Genomic DNA, 18043 nt, shown 5'->3' on the forward strand with positions numbered 1-18043 from the left:
CATGAACCTCTTCCATATTGGAAGAATGCTTTTTCCTATGTACTAATCCAAGCCACAAAAGCCTTGGAGCAATGGTCACCTAGTGCTCCAGATTTTGTGAAACTACGACTACCATAGACATGACATGGCAGACATAGAGGGAACAATAATAATACTTCCATTATCATTGTTCCTCTATCTTTGTCTGTCATGTCTATCGTACTTGTAGTTTGAGCCTGTGTAAGGCTGGGTTCACATGTCCTGCAGTCATCCGTTATTATGGATCCTGAAGATCCATTTGGAAAAAAGTTGTACAAAACTAATTTTTCATCTGTTGTTAAATAACGGATGTCGGCTAGATGCGTTTTTAACATGTGGAGTTTATGGACAACGGATCCGGTAATGGATTGCTATTTATCGTCCATTTGTAACAGATCCGGTACAAATACAAGTCCACCGTTTCGTAAAAAGGAATCCATTAACGGATCCATTGTCCATAGACTCCCATGTTAAAAAAGCGGATCCGGCAAAATCAGTTTCCCAGCGGATCCGTTCCAACGGATGACTACAGGATGTGTTAACATACCCTAACCGGTGTGCCGTTGGGTGACCAATTACACCTTTACATAGCAATTTTCTCTTCCCCGGGTACACAAAGATTGATAGCTCTGGAGGACAAACTGCTACCCAAATATTCACCAATATTAATGTGCACTATTGACCTATTTATGGGTTCTCGTTGGGGGTAGAGTGGAGGAAGTTGCATTGGGGATGTGTAAAAAAACAATATCTGATGTTTGCACGTATAGTTTATCCTGACTTCAGCACAGACAAAGGAATTATTTATCCATACTCTAATTAATGATACAGCAACCAACCCACCTTGTGTTTTCTCTGTCATATTGCCAAAATCCATTGTCTTCCGCCTAAAGCCGTCGGGAAAATTCCCACACACACACCCATTTTTTCACACCTTGACTACTGTTAGTGAAGGTCCTGGCTCCCCTATTTCGGTTTCTTCCCTTCTACGATAACTAGGTAGCAAGACTACAGAAAAGGAGATATTTTATGAAGAATGTCCATCAGGGAGACTCCTGGAAGCGGAAGGATTGTGTTATTTTTTTCCCCGCAAAGATTAAAGGGATTGTCATTATTTTATGGATTGTGTTTGGTTTCAAGATCTCCTGAGAATGAGCCATTTGAAGGATTTCTCACTTTTGCAATCCCCATCGATAGCTGTAATCTACAATGAAACTCAACAGAATGTGCTTGGTTTACCCCCAGCACCAACACAGATTAAGTAAAGCTTGCACACCCTTTTTTCCTTGCAAGTTTACACATATCCATTTGCAAATGAGCTCTTATCGGCCAAACTTATCGGCCAAACTTATCGGCCAAACTAGACGCACCCATCTGTAGACAGCACTCTTTCGGGGATTTTGACCCCTAATCAATACAGAGGTACTAGTTGGCTGAATGAGATTCCTTAAAGGGGTAATCCGGTTAAAACAATTTATCAGTATTCCCGGAGCTAGGTCCACACCGATCATCAGGATTGGTAACTTTTAAATCTTCAAGAATGGAGCTCCATTTTTCCATTATGTGGCTGACAAAATCCCTGCCTGTTTTTTTTCCCGCAGCCCCTTAAGGAAGGATTGAATCAGCAGTTGGCGTCTAACATGCTGCGCCATTTTGCTATGGGGATAAAAGTTCCCCGTTTTGCCAATTCGTGTGGGTCAGCCACTGATCAGCAAGTTATCACCTATCCTGTGGATATCTTGTGTTAACAAGACAGCAGCCCCATAGAGTAAGACATCTGATGGCTAAAGGAGATGTCATACTTCATAAGGGAACGTCACACTGGTCCTAGTCCTAGGATTATGGTATGGAGTGGCGTAATGTACCCCTCTGGTCTCCATTTCCGGTGCACTAACAGTTCGGCATTATATTGATTTGGTGGTGGAACCAGTGGTCATTTCTCCAAAGTGTCCCGGGAGCCGTTTTTCAACATATCAGACCGCATGTTGCTAGGGTTAAACATGCTATCGTGGCCTGCAGAGTTTACGGACTTGTCCTCCATTGAGCACATATGCGACATCATTGGTCAACAATTTCAAAGGAAGCTGCCAGCGGTGGATCTTGATGATTTGCCCAAGTGCATTCAGCACAGCAGAAAATTCTTCAGACGACCATTAATAACCTCATTGATAGCAGCCGAGGCTGTAAGTGCAGGGATTTATGTGCATTACACTTACGATTCTTACTGAATAAACTAAAATGTTGTGAAAATTTTGTCTCCATTTTTTCATGACTTGCAGATCATTAAAGAGGTTTCCCACTACTAGGACAACCCCTTCTGATTCCACATGTATCCATCAGGTAAAATAATAAACACTATACTCACCTTATGTACCAGTGCCCTGTCCAGTGGTGTCTGGTCTTGCGGAGCTGGGTCTCACGTGGGGTTGTGACGTCACGTAAGCCCCATGTCCAATCATTCCTTCTCCCCGCTTTTGGACCAAATGAGAAAATCAACAGGAAGTGAGAACAGCTGCCGAGCTCACTTCCTATTGATTGTTCATTTGGTCAGAGGGCGGGGAGAAGGAATGATTCGATGTGGGGCCCGCGGTGCCTGTCCAAATTATTAAAATACAAAGTGGTATCTGAATTGTAAGTGTAATACTACTTTACCTCACAGGTGGTTCAGTGGTGTCTGTAACCTCAGGTAACCGGTGGTCCCTCCACCCCGATGCACGTTTCACACCTGCTTCATCAGGGGGCCAGATTGTGAGCGATATATTTGACTTATCTTCTTTTCTACCTCATTGGTCCTCTTTCTTGCACAGACATTATTTGCCTTATGCTTAATAGGACAATTACCGTATAAATCTTTTCATATTATCATTTTTACAATAGAGCTATATTTTTATAGTTTATGGGTGGTATTCTTTTTGTATCGTGGGTCTGTATGCATTGATGTTTTCATGGTTATATTATTTAGTCCGGTATTTTGGTCCCCCATTTTCTTTCCTTTGTTACTGTAGTATATTCTTCAATGAATTTGTCTAGTAAAATTATATTTATTTTTATTTTTCTTGCATTATGGCTCATTGCTGGAAATTCATTTTGATTTCCCATATGTAATTAACCCTTTTATCTTGTCTGTTCATCCTAAGATTTCCATAATTCCACTATTTTTTGCTTGTAGATAGGTTGCGATACATCCACATCCACTGAGTCACTTCAGTATAAGCCACCAGCCTTCATGTTCAAGTTTGCATCTTAAGTATTTTAAGGGTTAATATGAAGCATTTTCCTACTATTGCATTTTTTTCATTTCCTTAAACAGTCTTTTCCCCCTGGGGTTAAAAAAAAAAAGTTTTTTATAGGTCATTAAAATATGATTAGCATCTCTGCGGAGAAGGACTGAACTGCTTATCAGCTCGACTTTAATAGGGCTGTTAAAAAACTAGGATTGACAGATGAGCAGGGTGAGTTCCCTCCCTCTCCTTCAAGTAGCAGCTACAGGAAAGAAGGATATATTTGGTGAAATGAGCAGCCCGGAGAACAACTGCCAATTTGCAGTTGGGAAGAGACAGAGTAAGAGAGAAATTGAGAAAAGACTGGGACATAGAAAAAAGGAATATCCCATCATTCGGAACTCTCGGTAGAAAAGCCACAATTTCTGAGAAGACATTTCTTAAGGACTTTTTTTTCTTCACTATTTCAGAACATTTTTTTTTTTCAAGCTCAGAGAGCAGGGCTATTGACAGAGAGCCAAGAACAGATATTGACTTCTGTAGGTTTTTTCCACGAAGCGACAAAACTTTTATCTATCTCCTGAATTAATGGTCAACTGAAGAGCCGGCTGCCCTAAGTGGATGGTAGGGTTACTTCATCAGACCCTGAATTTTATCCTAAAAGGTGACTTCAAGACAAGAAGAAGACATCAGGTTGTAAATGCGTCCAGTTCCAGTAACAGATGAGGATGACTTGTGATCAACAGAGTTTCCGCTTCCTATTGTCCACCTAATGGGTCCACTCATTGATCATCATTACCGAGGAAGGTCTATACTGATGGGGCTCTATGCTGGCAGATGTGGGCTGAGATGTCACCTTGATCTCTTTAATGTTGAAGGCTTCATAGTTGAGTGAGTTTTAATTATACTGTTTGGACTTTTTAAGAAATTGATGGGAGAACATTTGCTTTCACCCTCCCTCCTACTTGTCATGTGTAAAAAGACCTGGTGGAGTCAAGTAGATTGATGCTTTATCTTGACCCCTTTTGTCCTGGCAAGTGCTTATCTTCACAGAAGGATCACTTTCCACTTGTTTTACTCCTCTCAGCATCTTCTCGAAGGTACTTGGAGCTTTCCACAAGTTCAACTTTGTAAACTTTGAAGGATATATTCAACGAGCATAATGAGGTGTTGGGTATGGCTCCTGGTGGCCACGGTACTGTGCCAACAACTTGCAATATTCCCGGTCCTGGCAGCTAAAAAAGAACGTAAAAGGGGAAAAGATCCACATCAGTTCATTGATCCTTTTAATGTTACACTATCCAACAGTGAGGAGGTACATGAACTTGACAAGGTATGTGAGCTATGCATACACACCTCCACTGCCTCTTACCTTCTAAGCAAGTAAACTCACATCAGCCTTACAAAATCACTTGTGTCCATCAGATTTATTTAGCTGCTAGAGGGCCATCTAAGGTACCAAGAGGACCTCAAGCAATGGGGAGAGTCAAAGTATCCATAGCTTAAACCCAAAATATAATTCATATTTTAGATATGACTTCTCCAAGACCCACGAAGGAAGGGGTTGGAGAGAAGATAGGCAACTTTTTAACAGCATTTTATGAAATAGCCCAATTACAGTTTTTATCCTATTATTGCATTACATTTCAATGATCTGTTTTGCAAAAAACTTTGTCCCTGTGTGGTTACGCCTTCATGTATATGGGGTATCGTGTTGTAAATTTAAGCTTTGTTCTAATAAGGGGGTTATGTGTTGGTTGGTCGTATGCAATATGCACTTTAATCTACTTTTATGTCATTGCGCTAGGGTTAGAAATATGGTCATTTGTCTACTTTAAGGGATTTTTATAAAGACACACCGGTGGTTTAAGGGTTAGGTGGAAAAAAATATTATGTTAACTCAATTTTATAGACCTTTTGAAATTTTGATGATTTGGCCAACTCTTCGATTATCAGATAGAACAGGTAAGAATAGCACCTGAGTTGTTACGTGTTTTGCAGAACACAGGATCTTTTGTGTAGGGACATGGTCATTTAGGTTTAGCAAAAATGTAAGTGAATTGACTTTTGATATATTTTGGTTATATCGTTCCCCGAATGAATGGGAGACACTGTTGGGGGTGGTGGGGGTGGAATTGGGTTTCCCGAGAAAGTCTTGGTCTGGCTGTGAAGAGGAAGAGATGAGCAATGTAGTGTAAAGTTGTTGAGATAATGAGAGCGAGCGTCTGGAATGAAAGAGATGTATTTCAGGAAGAGAGAGGTGTTTACGTTGTGGGAGGCACTGGAATGTAGTGGAAATATTGGAATGAGGCATGTCGGTCGCATTCGGACCAGAAAAATTGGGTTGCCAGCCTAACGTGGTAAATAAAATGTGCACAGGAGACAGATGAGGAGGATGGGAAGAGGCGAACACAAGATGGAGATGTATACAGACAGAAATAACTGGAAGGCACTTTAGATGTGAAGGCTCCCTGAAAACATACACATAGGGGTCATCTACAGATGAGTGATGTCATAAAATACCAGGTGTCTTGTGCGGTTGTGTAGAAGAAATGAATTATGAGTTACTAGAAAGAGGGTGATGGGAAATATTGAAAATATCTGCACGAATACTATATATATATATATATATATTCATCATCTACTGTATACAGTGCACGCAACGATCACTCACAGCACCTTCTGCACATGCAGTTATTGGCCATGCATCATACATGCAACCTACATACAGTTATCACTTATATTCCAAAAATATAACATTAAAGCACCCCTCCGTGTTTTTGTTAATTCAGCCTCAGTGTGCATGTTCCCTCTCCCTAGTAATACACTTACCAGCCGTCATCGTCTTCTGCTCCCGGCACCACTCCATTTGTCTTCTGTTGGTTGTAAAAAAGATGGAGGATATTTCTCAATATAAGTCTATGAGAGCCAGAACAAGGCTATCATAGACTAAAGGGGGTTTTACATGCAACAATACCGCTAACGATATGTCATCGGGGTCACGGAATTCATGACGCACATCTGGCGTCGGTAGCGACGTCGTTGCGTGTGACACCGATGAGCGAGTGTTAACGACCAGAAATACTCACCTAATCGTTGATCGTTGACACGTGGTTCATTTCCCAAATATCGTTCCTTGTTCTGGACGCAGGTTGTTCGTCGTTCCTGAGGCAGCACACATCGCTACGTGTGACACCCCTGGAACGACGAACAACAGCTTACCTGCGTCCTACGGCAACGAGGTGGGCGTGTCATTAATGCGGCTGTTCTCCGCCGCTCCGCTTCTATTGGCGGGCCGCTGTGTGACGTCGCTGTGATGGCGCACGAACCTCACCCTTAAAAAAAGAGGTTGTTCGCTGCTTACAGCGATGTCGCTATGAAGGTAAGTACATGTGATGCTTCCAAGCGATATTGTGCGCCACGGGCAGCGATTTGCCTGTGATGCACAAACGACGGGGGCGGGTGCTTTCACGAGTGACATCGCTAGCGATGTCGCTGCGTGTAAAGCGGCCTTTAGATTGAGATCTTGTGAGTGTTAGCTATGACTTCCGGCCAGTCAAAAACTATGGTCACAAGATGATGGAACTGGAGACCGGAGGGGCGACAGGCATATCAGAAGACGGTGACAGGTCAGTATGCTAGGTATAGACTTACATGGACAGAAAGGGTAGTATATCCAGCAAGCTCATCCCAATCTTCATAAACATCAAAACATTTTATTTAATTCAAATTTAAAATTTTAAAAAATCCATCTGTGGAATATATCCATGATAAAATCTCGTATAATTGATATAATCAGGATACATTTTGGACTCTATATCCTTAGTGTATCCTTAGACTAAGGACATAGAGTCCAAAACGCATCCTGGTTATATCTGTTATATGGAATTTTAAGGACATAGAGTCCGAAACGCGTCCTGGTTATATCTATTATACGGGATTTTAAGGACATAGAATCCAAAACACATCCTGGTTATATCTATTATATGGGATTTTAAGGATATAGAGTCCAAAACGCGTCCTGGTTTTATCTATTATACAGGATTTTAAGGACATAGAGTCTGAAATGCGTCTTGGTTATATCTATTATACAGGATTTTATCATGGATTGATTCCATGGATGGATTTTTTCAATTTTAAATTTGAATTGAATAAAAATGTTCTGCTTTTTATGAAGATCAGGATGAGCTTGCTGGATATAAAAAAAAAATCAAATCTTTATTTTTATATAGCGCTAACATATTCCGCAGCGCTTTACATACATCAGGAACACTGTCCCCATTGGGGCTCACAATCTAAAGTCCCTATTTGTATGTCTTTGGAGTGTGGGAGGAAACCAGAGTACCCAGAGGAAACACACGCAAACACGGGGAGAACACACAAACCCCTTGCAGATGGTGTCCTTGGTGGGATTTGAAGCCAGGACCCCAGCGCTGCAAGACTGCAGTGCTAACCACTGAGCCACTGTGCCACCACCGTATCCTTCCTTTTCTGTCCATGTGAGTGTCTTGCTAACTACAACATGTCCGTGCACTGCCTGGTCTTAGTTGCCTACTCAGGATTGGGTGAGCTAGATATACTATTTATTTTTAGGTATAGACTTACTATAGAGTAGGGGCCCAGAACAGACGTTAGCGATACCACTCTGGTAGTGAAATAATAACAAAAATTGCCGGTGTGGTGCTTTAAGATACATACAACAATCATGTGCATACCATACATAAAAAATAACGTGCAAACCATACATACAGCTATGACGTAGTACTATGCAGACAGCTATAGGCAACTATGTTCCCATCATAAAATGTGTACAGGGCATAAACTGTTAAATGATATTCCATAACTCTACTGTAAGCATAATTGTTATGTAGAAGAAGTCAGTTCTGCAAATGAGATAGATTGTCAGCCGAGTCCTGGTCCCTCTGCAATCAGTTGTTTCTGGTGCAGGGTATTCACCTGGGGTTGAGATTTTTGTAATGGACAAGGTGGTAGCTTTAGTGCCACCAGCGCTATTGCTATAAGCAGAGTAGATACTGCCCAGGGTTCAAGTGCCACAGCGATCTTACACCCCCCCGAGCCCCCCCAATAAACCAGCAGCATCTCCTACTCTTAACGTTGGGTACCGGAATGAGAAAGGAGGTGGCATCACAGTAAGTCAGCTGCCCCCACCCAGACAAGGCACGTGAGCAGCAAATGAACTCACGGGACTCTCCAAAATCTCCAGGAACAGCGGCCACCGTCAGCACGCCAGCAACTCCCCTCTACGGAGTATGTAAGGCCAGCCTTATTATATTATTATATCATGACCATGTGTCCATTTTTATTATCAGTATGGCATCTCTTTTTCCTCATAAGCGTAAAAAAATCCAAGCTTCTTCCACCCATTAAAGAGAATCTATCAGGTGATTTCATAGTACAATACTAATGTTAACTTTAAATAGGGTTTAAGGAGACCTTTCAGGATAAGTAACTTTTATAGCTCTCCCTCTTCCTATTATCTTGTTGTAAGCTCCATAGAATTCTGGGTAAATAGTCAAGCGTATGTGAATACAAACTGCATATTCACAGCTCCCCCTCTCCCCTCTCATTACTGGCATCAGTGATAGTACATTTGAATTGAATTTGCACTGCTGCCCCCACCCATACTCCCTCCCATCTCTCAGCAGTGATAGTGAATGCACTGGGAGTTGGTTGGGGTCAGCAGTGCATATGGAAATTGGATTTACATACACTTGACTAGCTGTCAGGAGGCACTGAATTCTCAAGAGCGTACAGGAAGATAACAGGAGAAGCTACAGCAATAAAAGTTACTGATCCTAAAAGGTCTGCTTAAACCGTATTTAAACATAACATTAGTATTCTACTAGAAAATCATCTGACAGATTCCCTTTAAGGCATCAAAAGGCCAACTTTAACATGTGACCCAAGGCCAATCATGCAATTATTTGAGTTCTCTCCCTTCTTAAAAGGATTAAATAATCAAAAATCATTTACTTGATACATGCATAGGAGCTGAGCTTCACTACTCAGAAGTGATAGGGAATGCACTAAGAGGTGGGTGAGAGGAATAATGAATATATTCACATACACTTGACTAGGGTGCACTGAATTCTATGAAGTGTACAGCAGGATAACAAGATAAGGTGAAGCAATAAAACTTACTGATCCTGAAAGGTGTCCTTAAGCCCTATTTAAAGATAGTATTGGTATTGTACTATAAAATAACTTGACAGATTCCCTTTAAACAGTAAAAAACGGATAGCACTCGGGTAACACATACATGTCCCTTTTTTTTCATTGACCCATTAATTGTAATGGACTAATTGATTCTGTAAGATTAATCAAAATCGGATGTCTGCTTTTTTGAGGACACTCAGTCCACAAAAAACAAACAAACAGACATGCAAGCCATCCTATAGGTGGTGTATGAAATATCCGCCCACCCAAAAAAAAAAGATAGAACACATGTGTAGAAAAGAGACATTGAATGCAGGAAGACTCAGATACAAAGAAGACAGGCAATGTGCCAGTTATAAGGTGTGAAATGGTGTCAGGGCTCCTTCTGCTTTAAGGCCCCTTTACACACTGAGACTTTCTAGCGATCTCACCAGCGATCTCGACGTGGCCGGGATCGCTGGAAAGTCTCTAACAGTCTCTAGAGAGCTGTCAAACAGGCAGATCTGGCCAACGACGCAGCAGCGATACAGTCGTTGTAACGGTGTCAAACAAACCGATGCATGCTGCGCAGCGGGAAACAAAGGACCAAAGAATGCTCCTGAATGACTTGTAGCGATCAGCGACCTCACAGCGGGGGCCAGGTCGCTGATGCGTGTCACACACTGCAATGTCGCTGGGGAGGTCGCTATTACGTCACAAAACCGGTGACGTTACAGCGATAGCTAGTGATGTTGCAGTGTGTAAAGGGGCCTTTAAGTGTGGCCTCAATTTAGACTGTTGCTTTAAAGTTGGAAATGTTTTATTAGCCTGATTTACCTCTTGATTATAATGATGACTGTAGGGTTGTGATGCTTTAGGTGCGTAGTTACAATAGGTGCAGGGGTTGCAATTGAACCCAGTGGGGCGCCCAAAAAGTCCTTTTGGTCTATATGAGAAGATCAATAATTTAAAAAATTGCATTCATTGGGACTTTTCCATTGTTGGCCATGAGCTTCAGGTTATGTCACTGCCTGTCTTTATTGCATTGACTTATGCAGTGCCGGAGATGTGGTCACATGATCATACTGTGCAGGTCGTCAATCAGTGACTGTGGCATTCTGTGTAAGAACAGTGTTATACATGACATGCTGTTTTAGTGGTTCACGACTTGAGGCAGAACCAAGGAGGAGATCTAAAGGGGTTTAATGTATCAAAAAGCAAAATTTCCAACAGGACCCCCTACTGTCATGGATCTTTAAATGTGTTGTCATCTACTTTGAGAACCCCCTAAATTCAACAGTGTCTGCCGGTGCTTACATAACATTCTTATATCACATCAGCGCTGCAGCCTACCACGTTCACACAAGGAGTATTTGGTGAATTTTTTCTTACCTCAGCCATAACCAGGAGTGGGTATAAAATGCAGAAGTGGTGCCCGTGTTTCTATTATACTTGTCCTCTCATTGTTCCTCTCCTGGTTTTGGCTACAAATACTGAGGTAAAAATGCACCAAATATGCAGTATGTGCACATGGCATTAATACTGAGGTAAAAAACTCACCAAATACTCAACGTGTACACGTGGCCTTAATACTGAGGTAAAAAACTCACCAAACACTCAATGTGTACACATACCCTTAATACTGAGGTAAAGAACTCACCAAATACTCAACGTGTACACATAGCCTTAATACTAAGTTAAAAAAAACCTCACCAAACACTCAACATGTGCACGTTACCTTAATACTGAGGTAAAGAACTCACTAAACACTCAATGTGTGCACGTGGACTTAATACTGAGGTAAAAAACTTACCAAACACTGAACGTGTGCACGTGGCCTTAATACTGAGGTAAAAAACTCACCAAACACTCAATGTGTGCATGTGGCCTTGAGGCCTCTTTCACACGTCAGTGATTCTGGTACGTTTGTGCTTTTTTTTAAGGCTATGTGTCCACGACAGAATGTAGCTGCGGATTTTTCTGCATCAAAATCCGCGGCTTTCCCGCAAAATCCGCACCTTTTCAAAGGTGCGGATTTGCCGCGGATTTACCGTGGAATTGCCGCGGATTTGATGCGGATTTTGGTGCGGATTTTTTTTTTTTTTCCCAATTTTAAAGCCAAAATCCGGATGAAAATCCGCAACAATAATTGACATGTTGCAGATTTTTCCGGATCAAAATCCGCACGAAATCTGCTGCGGAAAAATCCGCAGCATGGGCACAGCATTTCCAAAATGCCATAGAAATGGCTGGGAAGTGCCTGAGCTGCAGATTTTCGGGAAATCCGCGGCTTTTCCGCGAGAAATCCGCGGCAAAATCCGCGCATTTTCCGCTGCGTGGACACATAGCCTAAACGTACCAGAATCACTGACATACGCAGACCCATTATAATCAATGGGTCTGCTCACACATCAGTGATTTTTCACTGACCATGTCTCCGTGCAGCGTTTACGCGTGTCCGTGATTGCTGCACGGAGACATGTCCATTTTTTTCTGGCATCACTGATGTCCCACGGACCACGCAGTGGTGTGATCCGTGAGACACGTGCCAGAAAAAAACGTGTTTTTAAAATAAAAATCATTTTTACTCACCCGGCTCCAGCGATGTCCTCTGCAGCCCGTGCAGCCTGCTGCTTCTGAGCTCATTACTGTCGCGCATATTCATGATGCACGACACAGCCGACCCGGAAGCAGCTGCTGCGGAGGTCAGCGCCGGCCGGATGCCAGGGAGCCAGGGAGGAGCTGCCGAGAGCAGAGGCTGCAGAGCGAATCACAGGCAAGGTTGAAAATATTTAATATTTAATATGTCCCTGATTTTCTGGTGCGTGTTTCACTGATCACACACGGATCACAATATAGTGTGGTCCGTGGGTCATCAGTGATGCCAGAAAAAAACTGACTTGTCTCCGTGCAGAATCACGGCCACGGGTGTACGCTGCACGGAGACAAGTTCAGTGAAAAATCACTGATGTGTGAGCAGACCCATTGATTAGAATGGGTCTGCGTACGTCAGTGATTCTGGTATGTATAAAAAAAAAGCACAAACGTACCAGAATCACTGACGTGTGAAGGGGGCCTAACACTGAGGTAAAAAACTAACCAAATACTCAATGTGTGCACGTGGCCTAAATACTGAGGTATAAAAATCACCAAATACTCAGCGTCTGCACATGGCCTTAAAGGGAACCAAACAGCAGGATTTTCTCATATAAAGTGAAGGCAGTACCATACTGGCACTAGCATGATGAATAAAATCATATCTTTACTTTTCAGATTGGATAGTTGATAAAGGTCCAGAAATTGGGCCATTCTGTGACTGACGTGTGCACGAGCCTTTGTGGGTTTGGCTCCTCTGTGTAAATTCCTCCTCCGGTGTCCTCCTAGCTTGCAGCTTTTTAATTTCAAGCTGAGTTGCCATTGTCACTGTAGAGCATGCGCATTCCTAGTGTGATGAAGTGTTCATTAAAATGGCGCTGAGTCAGTGCATGCGATCTTCGGCGCCATTTTATTGAAGACACTGTGGAGACGACTGTGAGTAGCATCGGCGCATATGAAAAAAAGCAATTAAATCTGCGCATGCACCAATGCCGCTCATAGTCTTCTCCACAGTGTCTTTAATAAAATGGTGCTGGAGATTGTGGTACGCGCATGCACTGACTCCGGTGAAGACATTATCACACTAGCCATGCACATGCGCCTCCTCCAGTGGTAATTGTGGCACAGCGCAAAATTTAAATAAAAAAGGGGCAAGCCAGGAGGATGACGGAAAATGAGTTTACATAGAGGACCTGTCCCACAAAGGCCTGCACCGCTGCACTTGTCAATCAAAGAATGGACGACTTTCTGGACATTTATAAATCTAATCTGAAAAGTGAAGGTATGATTTTATTAGCCATGCTAGCGCCAGTATGGCACTGCCTTTACTTTATATGGGTAAATCCTGCTGGTTGGTTCCTTTTAAACAGTCGGTAGGCTGTAGGAAACGGTTTCGACTTCCGAGCTCCATCTGATGACTGCAGCTCTAGAGGGAGCTTACCTATTGAAATGAGCAGCCGACCCCCTTCACATCTCGCACTAATGATATGCCGACACAATATATACAATTCTGCGTTGCGCATGAACTGTAACTGGAGCTTGGTACTTGAGACTATTCTTGATATCTGGAAATCAAGACATCTTTGGAAATACAAGTATATTAATTATTAGTTCCATATATTTCAATGAGGAACACATCTAAAGAAAATTATTTTGAAGTGGAAACCCTTTTTAAAGGGAATCTGTTACCAGGTTTTTGCCACCTAATCTAAGAGCAGCATAATATAGGGACAAAGACCCTGATTCCAGTGATGTGTCACTTACTGGGCTGCTTGTTACAGTTTTGATAAAAGCCCTATTTTAGCAGCAGAAGACCTTCACTAGAGGACTAGTAAACCTGCTACCAGATGGTCTAATCATGCCTCCACCACTGATAGGCCACTTTCTGCCCATTCCCATTACACAGAGAGCTGTCAATCAGTGCTGTGGGTGGGGTTATACAGAGCTTAGCATTCAGAGCATTGCTAAATCAACAGCAGATTTTATCAAAACTACTACATGCAGCCCAGTAAGTAATACATCACAGGAGTCAGAGAATCTGTCTCTATATCATGCTACTCTCAGATGAGGTATCAAAAATCTGGTGACAAGGAGGTTAGAACCCTTAGATTATGCAATGGCTCCCCAACTCAACGTTAGTTTCCCCCGAGTGTCCTTAACTGCACTCTCAACTATAAAGAAAGTGTAAAACAAAACAATAACCATAAGTGAGACACAAGGCTAAAAACATCTTCACATCAGTCATACAGGGAAGATGAAAGAAAACAAAAGAAACCTCCCAAAATAACAGAATAAGTGAAAAACCCTCCAAATCCTACCCTAAAAGAAACTGAATAGGAGAAAACTGGGAAGGGAATCCCACAAACAAACTACAGGGAAAAGGAATAGCAATAACTCAGTGAGGAGCTGGCAATCCAGACAACCATCCACTTAGGAATATAGCCAGCAGAGACGGCTGGTGTAAGGGGAATAAAAAATAGCCCCACCCAGAGTGTGATAGGACAGAGATAAAAACTTCTTCACATCAGTCATACAGGGAAGATGAAGGAAAATGGAAGAAACCCCCCCAAAATAATGGAGTATGTAGAAACCATCCAAATCCTAAAAGAAACTGAACAGGAATAAACTGGGAAGGGAATCACACAAACTGCAGGGAAAAGCAAAAGCAATAACTCAGTAAAGCCTGCTTTACACGCTACAACATATCTAACGATGTGTCGGCGGGGTCACGTCGTGAGTGACACACATCCGGCATTGTTAGTGGTGTTGTAGCGTGTGACAGCTACGTGCGACTGCGATTGAACGTAAAACCGTTCATCGCATACACGTCGTTCATTTCCTAAAAATTTCACGTCGGATTTTTCAATATTCCCGAGGCAGCACACATCGCAGTGTGTGTCACCCCGGGAATGATGAACAGATCTTACCTGCGTCCCGCCGGCAATGCGGAAGGAAGGAGGTGGGCGGGATATTTACGTCCCGCTCATCTCCGCCCCTCTGCTTCTATTGGCCGGCTGCCGCGTGACGTTGATGTGACGCCGAACGTCCCTCGCACTCCAGGAAGTGGATGTTCGCCGCCCACAGCAAGGTCGTATGGAAGGGTAAGTACGTGTGACAGCTTTTAATCGATTGTGCGACACGGTCAACAAATTAAACGTGCCACACATACGATGGGGGCGTGTCACATCGCATACGATATCGTATGCTTAATTGAAAGGTGTAAAGCAGGCTTAAGGAACCTTAACTGAGGATGTGGGAATCCAGACAACCATAGCAGAAAAGGCTGGTAAAAAATAGCCCCACCCGGGATGTGATTGTACGGAGACAAAATAGAAAAGTGAGAACACCTGACTAACAGCAAACTAAAGAAGACACAAGGATAAAAGAACCATCAACAGCGGAAAAGAACCCGACCAGGCAGGAAACCTTGCTTCTTCTTTGGTTTGCAGTTAGTCAGGTGTTTTCACTTTTCTATTTTGTCTCTCTCCTATCACATCCCAGGTGGGGCTATTTTTACTCAGCAAAAGGTCATCGGATCGAGTCTTGAAACCAAGGCATGACATTATTTGATTTCGACATCATCACAAAGAATCCTGAATGAATTACTAATGGACTGAATTACTTGTGCTACCGGACAACTCCCCGCATGACCTGTCAATCTCGAGCAGAACACTATAAACAGGGTGGAGTGGATATCACTGTCATCAGCTGATAGCATCTAGAGCCGAGTCTCACATTCTCGCCAGCAGCGAGTTCTGTCTTCCCGCCCTAATACCAATAAAATCTAATACAAGATCAAAACAATGAAAATGATCTTATCTCCAGCACTGGAAATATAGACGCCTGTGATCCCATTTTTTTATTTTTCACTTTGAGTACAAAAAAAAATAGAAAGTGTATATAATACTGTTTTGCACTCAAATATCACAGTAATGACAACTTTTTGCTCCCTTTTCACCCTGGTTTTGTGGGTTTAGGGTATGTACTGTACAAATGGGATTCCCTAGTATCCTGTACAATGGATCCATCATTAACATCATGACCAGTAATAATGGAAACCACACTACTAGTGTGAACAGAACCTAAATATTGATCCTACAAAAATTTAGGTAAAATCAAGAATGCTCTTTAACTTTGTATTTCATTTTTTTGCACCTTTTTAGATTCAAAAGTCACAAATCTTTTGAATAAAAATGCATCAAATTGAAAATGCCACTTAAACATTACTTCAGGCAGGGACTGGAAAGAGATACTACAAAATAAATGCGATATTTGGTAAAAAGTCGCATTTGTCTAAAACATTTGATTAAGTAAAGTTGACAAGGAGACAAAAAAAGAAGAATAACTTAATAGGTGATGCAAAAAGTCTAGAGAATAAAATGCAGATACTAAAGTCACTAAAAAGAAGCAAACGTGTTCATAAAACTGGAGAAAAAACTATGATGCTTCTGGCCATGGTGTATACCCTGTAGTGTACATGTACCACTGGTAAAAAAATAGTATGTAGACACTAAAAAAGTAAATAAATGTATCTAAAAAGTATTGTCCTGAGTGTGTCCCGCCCGTGGAAGACCTCCAGCAAGTCTGGAATCAGAAGGTCACAGTTATTGCCTGCAGATCCACTACTGATACTTGAATGACATCTACTTTCTTGTAGCACTGTAAGGGTTAAGCACCCTTTCCTGTCTGGCTGTAGCTTTAATCCCAGGTGCAGCTCTTTTGCTACCTCTCTCCTTCACTATCTAAAGTCATGTGTCTGATCAGCTGCTGCCGGTGATACAAACTGAATACTTATTTCTATGTGGTTCATTTTGGAAGGAGCTGGACCCTGGAAGAAGCTTTTTGTGTCATTTGCTGTGATGTTAGCTGCTTGGAATGTTTTTTTTCCTTTTTGTGTCTATATTCCCTGTCTGTTTTCCTACCTTTATGGTTCTCTATTGTAGAGGCAAGACTAGTGCTCTTGCCAGCCAGCTCACTATCCACGGTGAGTTAGGGCAAGTGAGTGTTTAGGAACATGATCGGCGAGGGGGTGAAATAACCCATGTAGAGACATCAGGAAATGCAGGGTACAGACGCAGGTGAGTGCAGGTGGTGATCCCGCTCCCCTCTCCCTAGTGTCTCCTGTGTGTTGCTGCACCTGCAGGGGGTCTTCCTGGCACCTGGTAAAACCCCACGTCACTGCTTGAGGGGTATCCAAGCCCAAAAGAGGCATTTATTAGTGCCAAGGCATCCAATTTTTCATTGAAGGGGATGTTTTTGGATCACTGGAATTGCCCCATAGGTCAGCCTTTTAGAGCATGAACAAGAAATATATAGCTCTCAGCCCAGTAGACCACTGCGCAACCAGCTCTGTCCTCACCTATTGTACCATCACCCATTCCCTGTAGACTGTGAGCCCTCGCGGGCAGGGTCCTCTCTCCTCCTATACCAGTCTGTTTTGTATTGTTAATGATTGTTGTACGTATACCCTCTTTCACTTGTAAAGCGCCATGGAATAAATGGCGCTATAATAATAAATAATAATAATAATAATAAATATTTCTGTAAGCTTTCTTAGCTTTTTTTAGGTAGGGAACTTGGAAGATATTTCATATGTGATGTTACAGTTTACTTTCTATTAGACTTTATGGTGAGTTCAAGGATATCAAAGATAAGCCATATGATTAAACCAATGGGTTACCATAGGATCATCCCTGCTCTCGTAAGTTCAGTCTATGATGATATTCCACAATAGAGTTCCCCCGCTGAGATTATTTTAGTGTGGCTAAACAAAACTGGCTGCCATCTTGTGGACAACAGAAGGGGGTATCTTCTCCCTGAAGAACAAGGGGAAAGGAGCTCTCCGATCTCAAGTAGAAGTGTAATGCAAGTCACTACTTACAGATAGTACAGATGGAAGAGTAATCAGGCAAGCCAGGGTCTAGTAACAGGAGGACACATATGGATACAGGGAGTACACAGAAGCATAGTCAGGTCATAATCCGAGGGTCAGAATTCCAGAAGGGCACGTAATAGATTCAGGGAGATAACTGAGACGTGGTCAGGTAATGGTC

At 42.3% G+C, this 18043-nt stretch overlaps 1 protein-coding gene across 1 annotated transcript in view; it reads left to right on the top strand.

Moving 5' to 3' along the window:
* The first annotated feature begins 3509 nt into the window (after window positions 1–3509).
* Window positions 3510–18043, top strand: part of C1QTNF12 (C1q and TNF related 12) — a 79783-nt gene continuing 65249 nt past the window's right edge. The window contains exon 1 of the mRNA XM_075329060.1: window positions 3510–4572. Coding sequence (XP_075185175.1) covers window positions 4402–4572 — 171 coding nt within the window. The 5' untranslated portion in view covers window positions 3510–4401. The remainder of the gene's footprint in view (window positions 4573–18043) is intronic.

This window comes from Anomaloglossus baeobatrachus, chromosome 11 (assembly GCF_048569485.1).
Source record: "Anomaloglossus baeobatrachus isolate aAnoBae1 chromosome 11, aAnoBae1.hap1, whole genome shotgun sequence".
NCBI classification, from domain to species: domain Eukaryota; kingdom Metazoa; phylum Chordata; class Amphibia; order Anura; family Aromobatidae; genus Anomaloglossus; species Anomaloglossus baeobatrachus.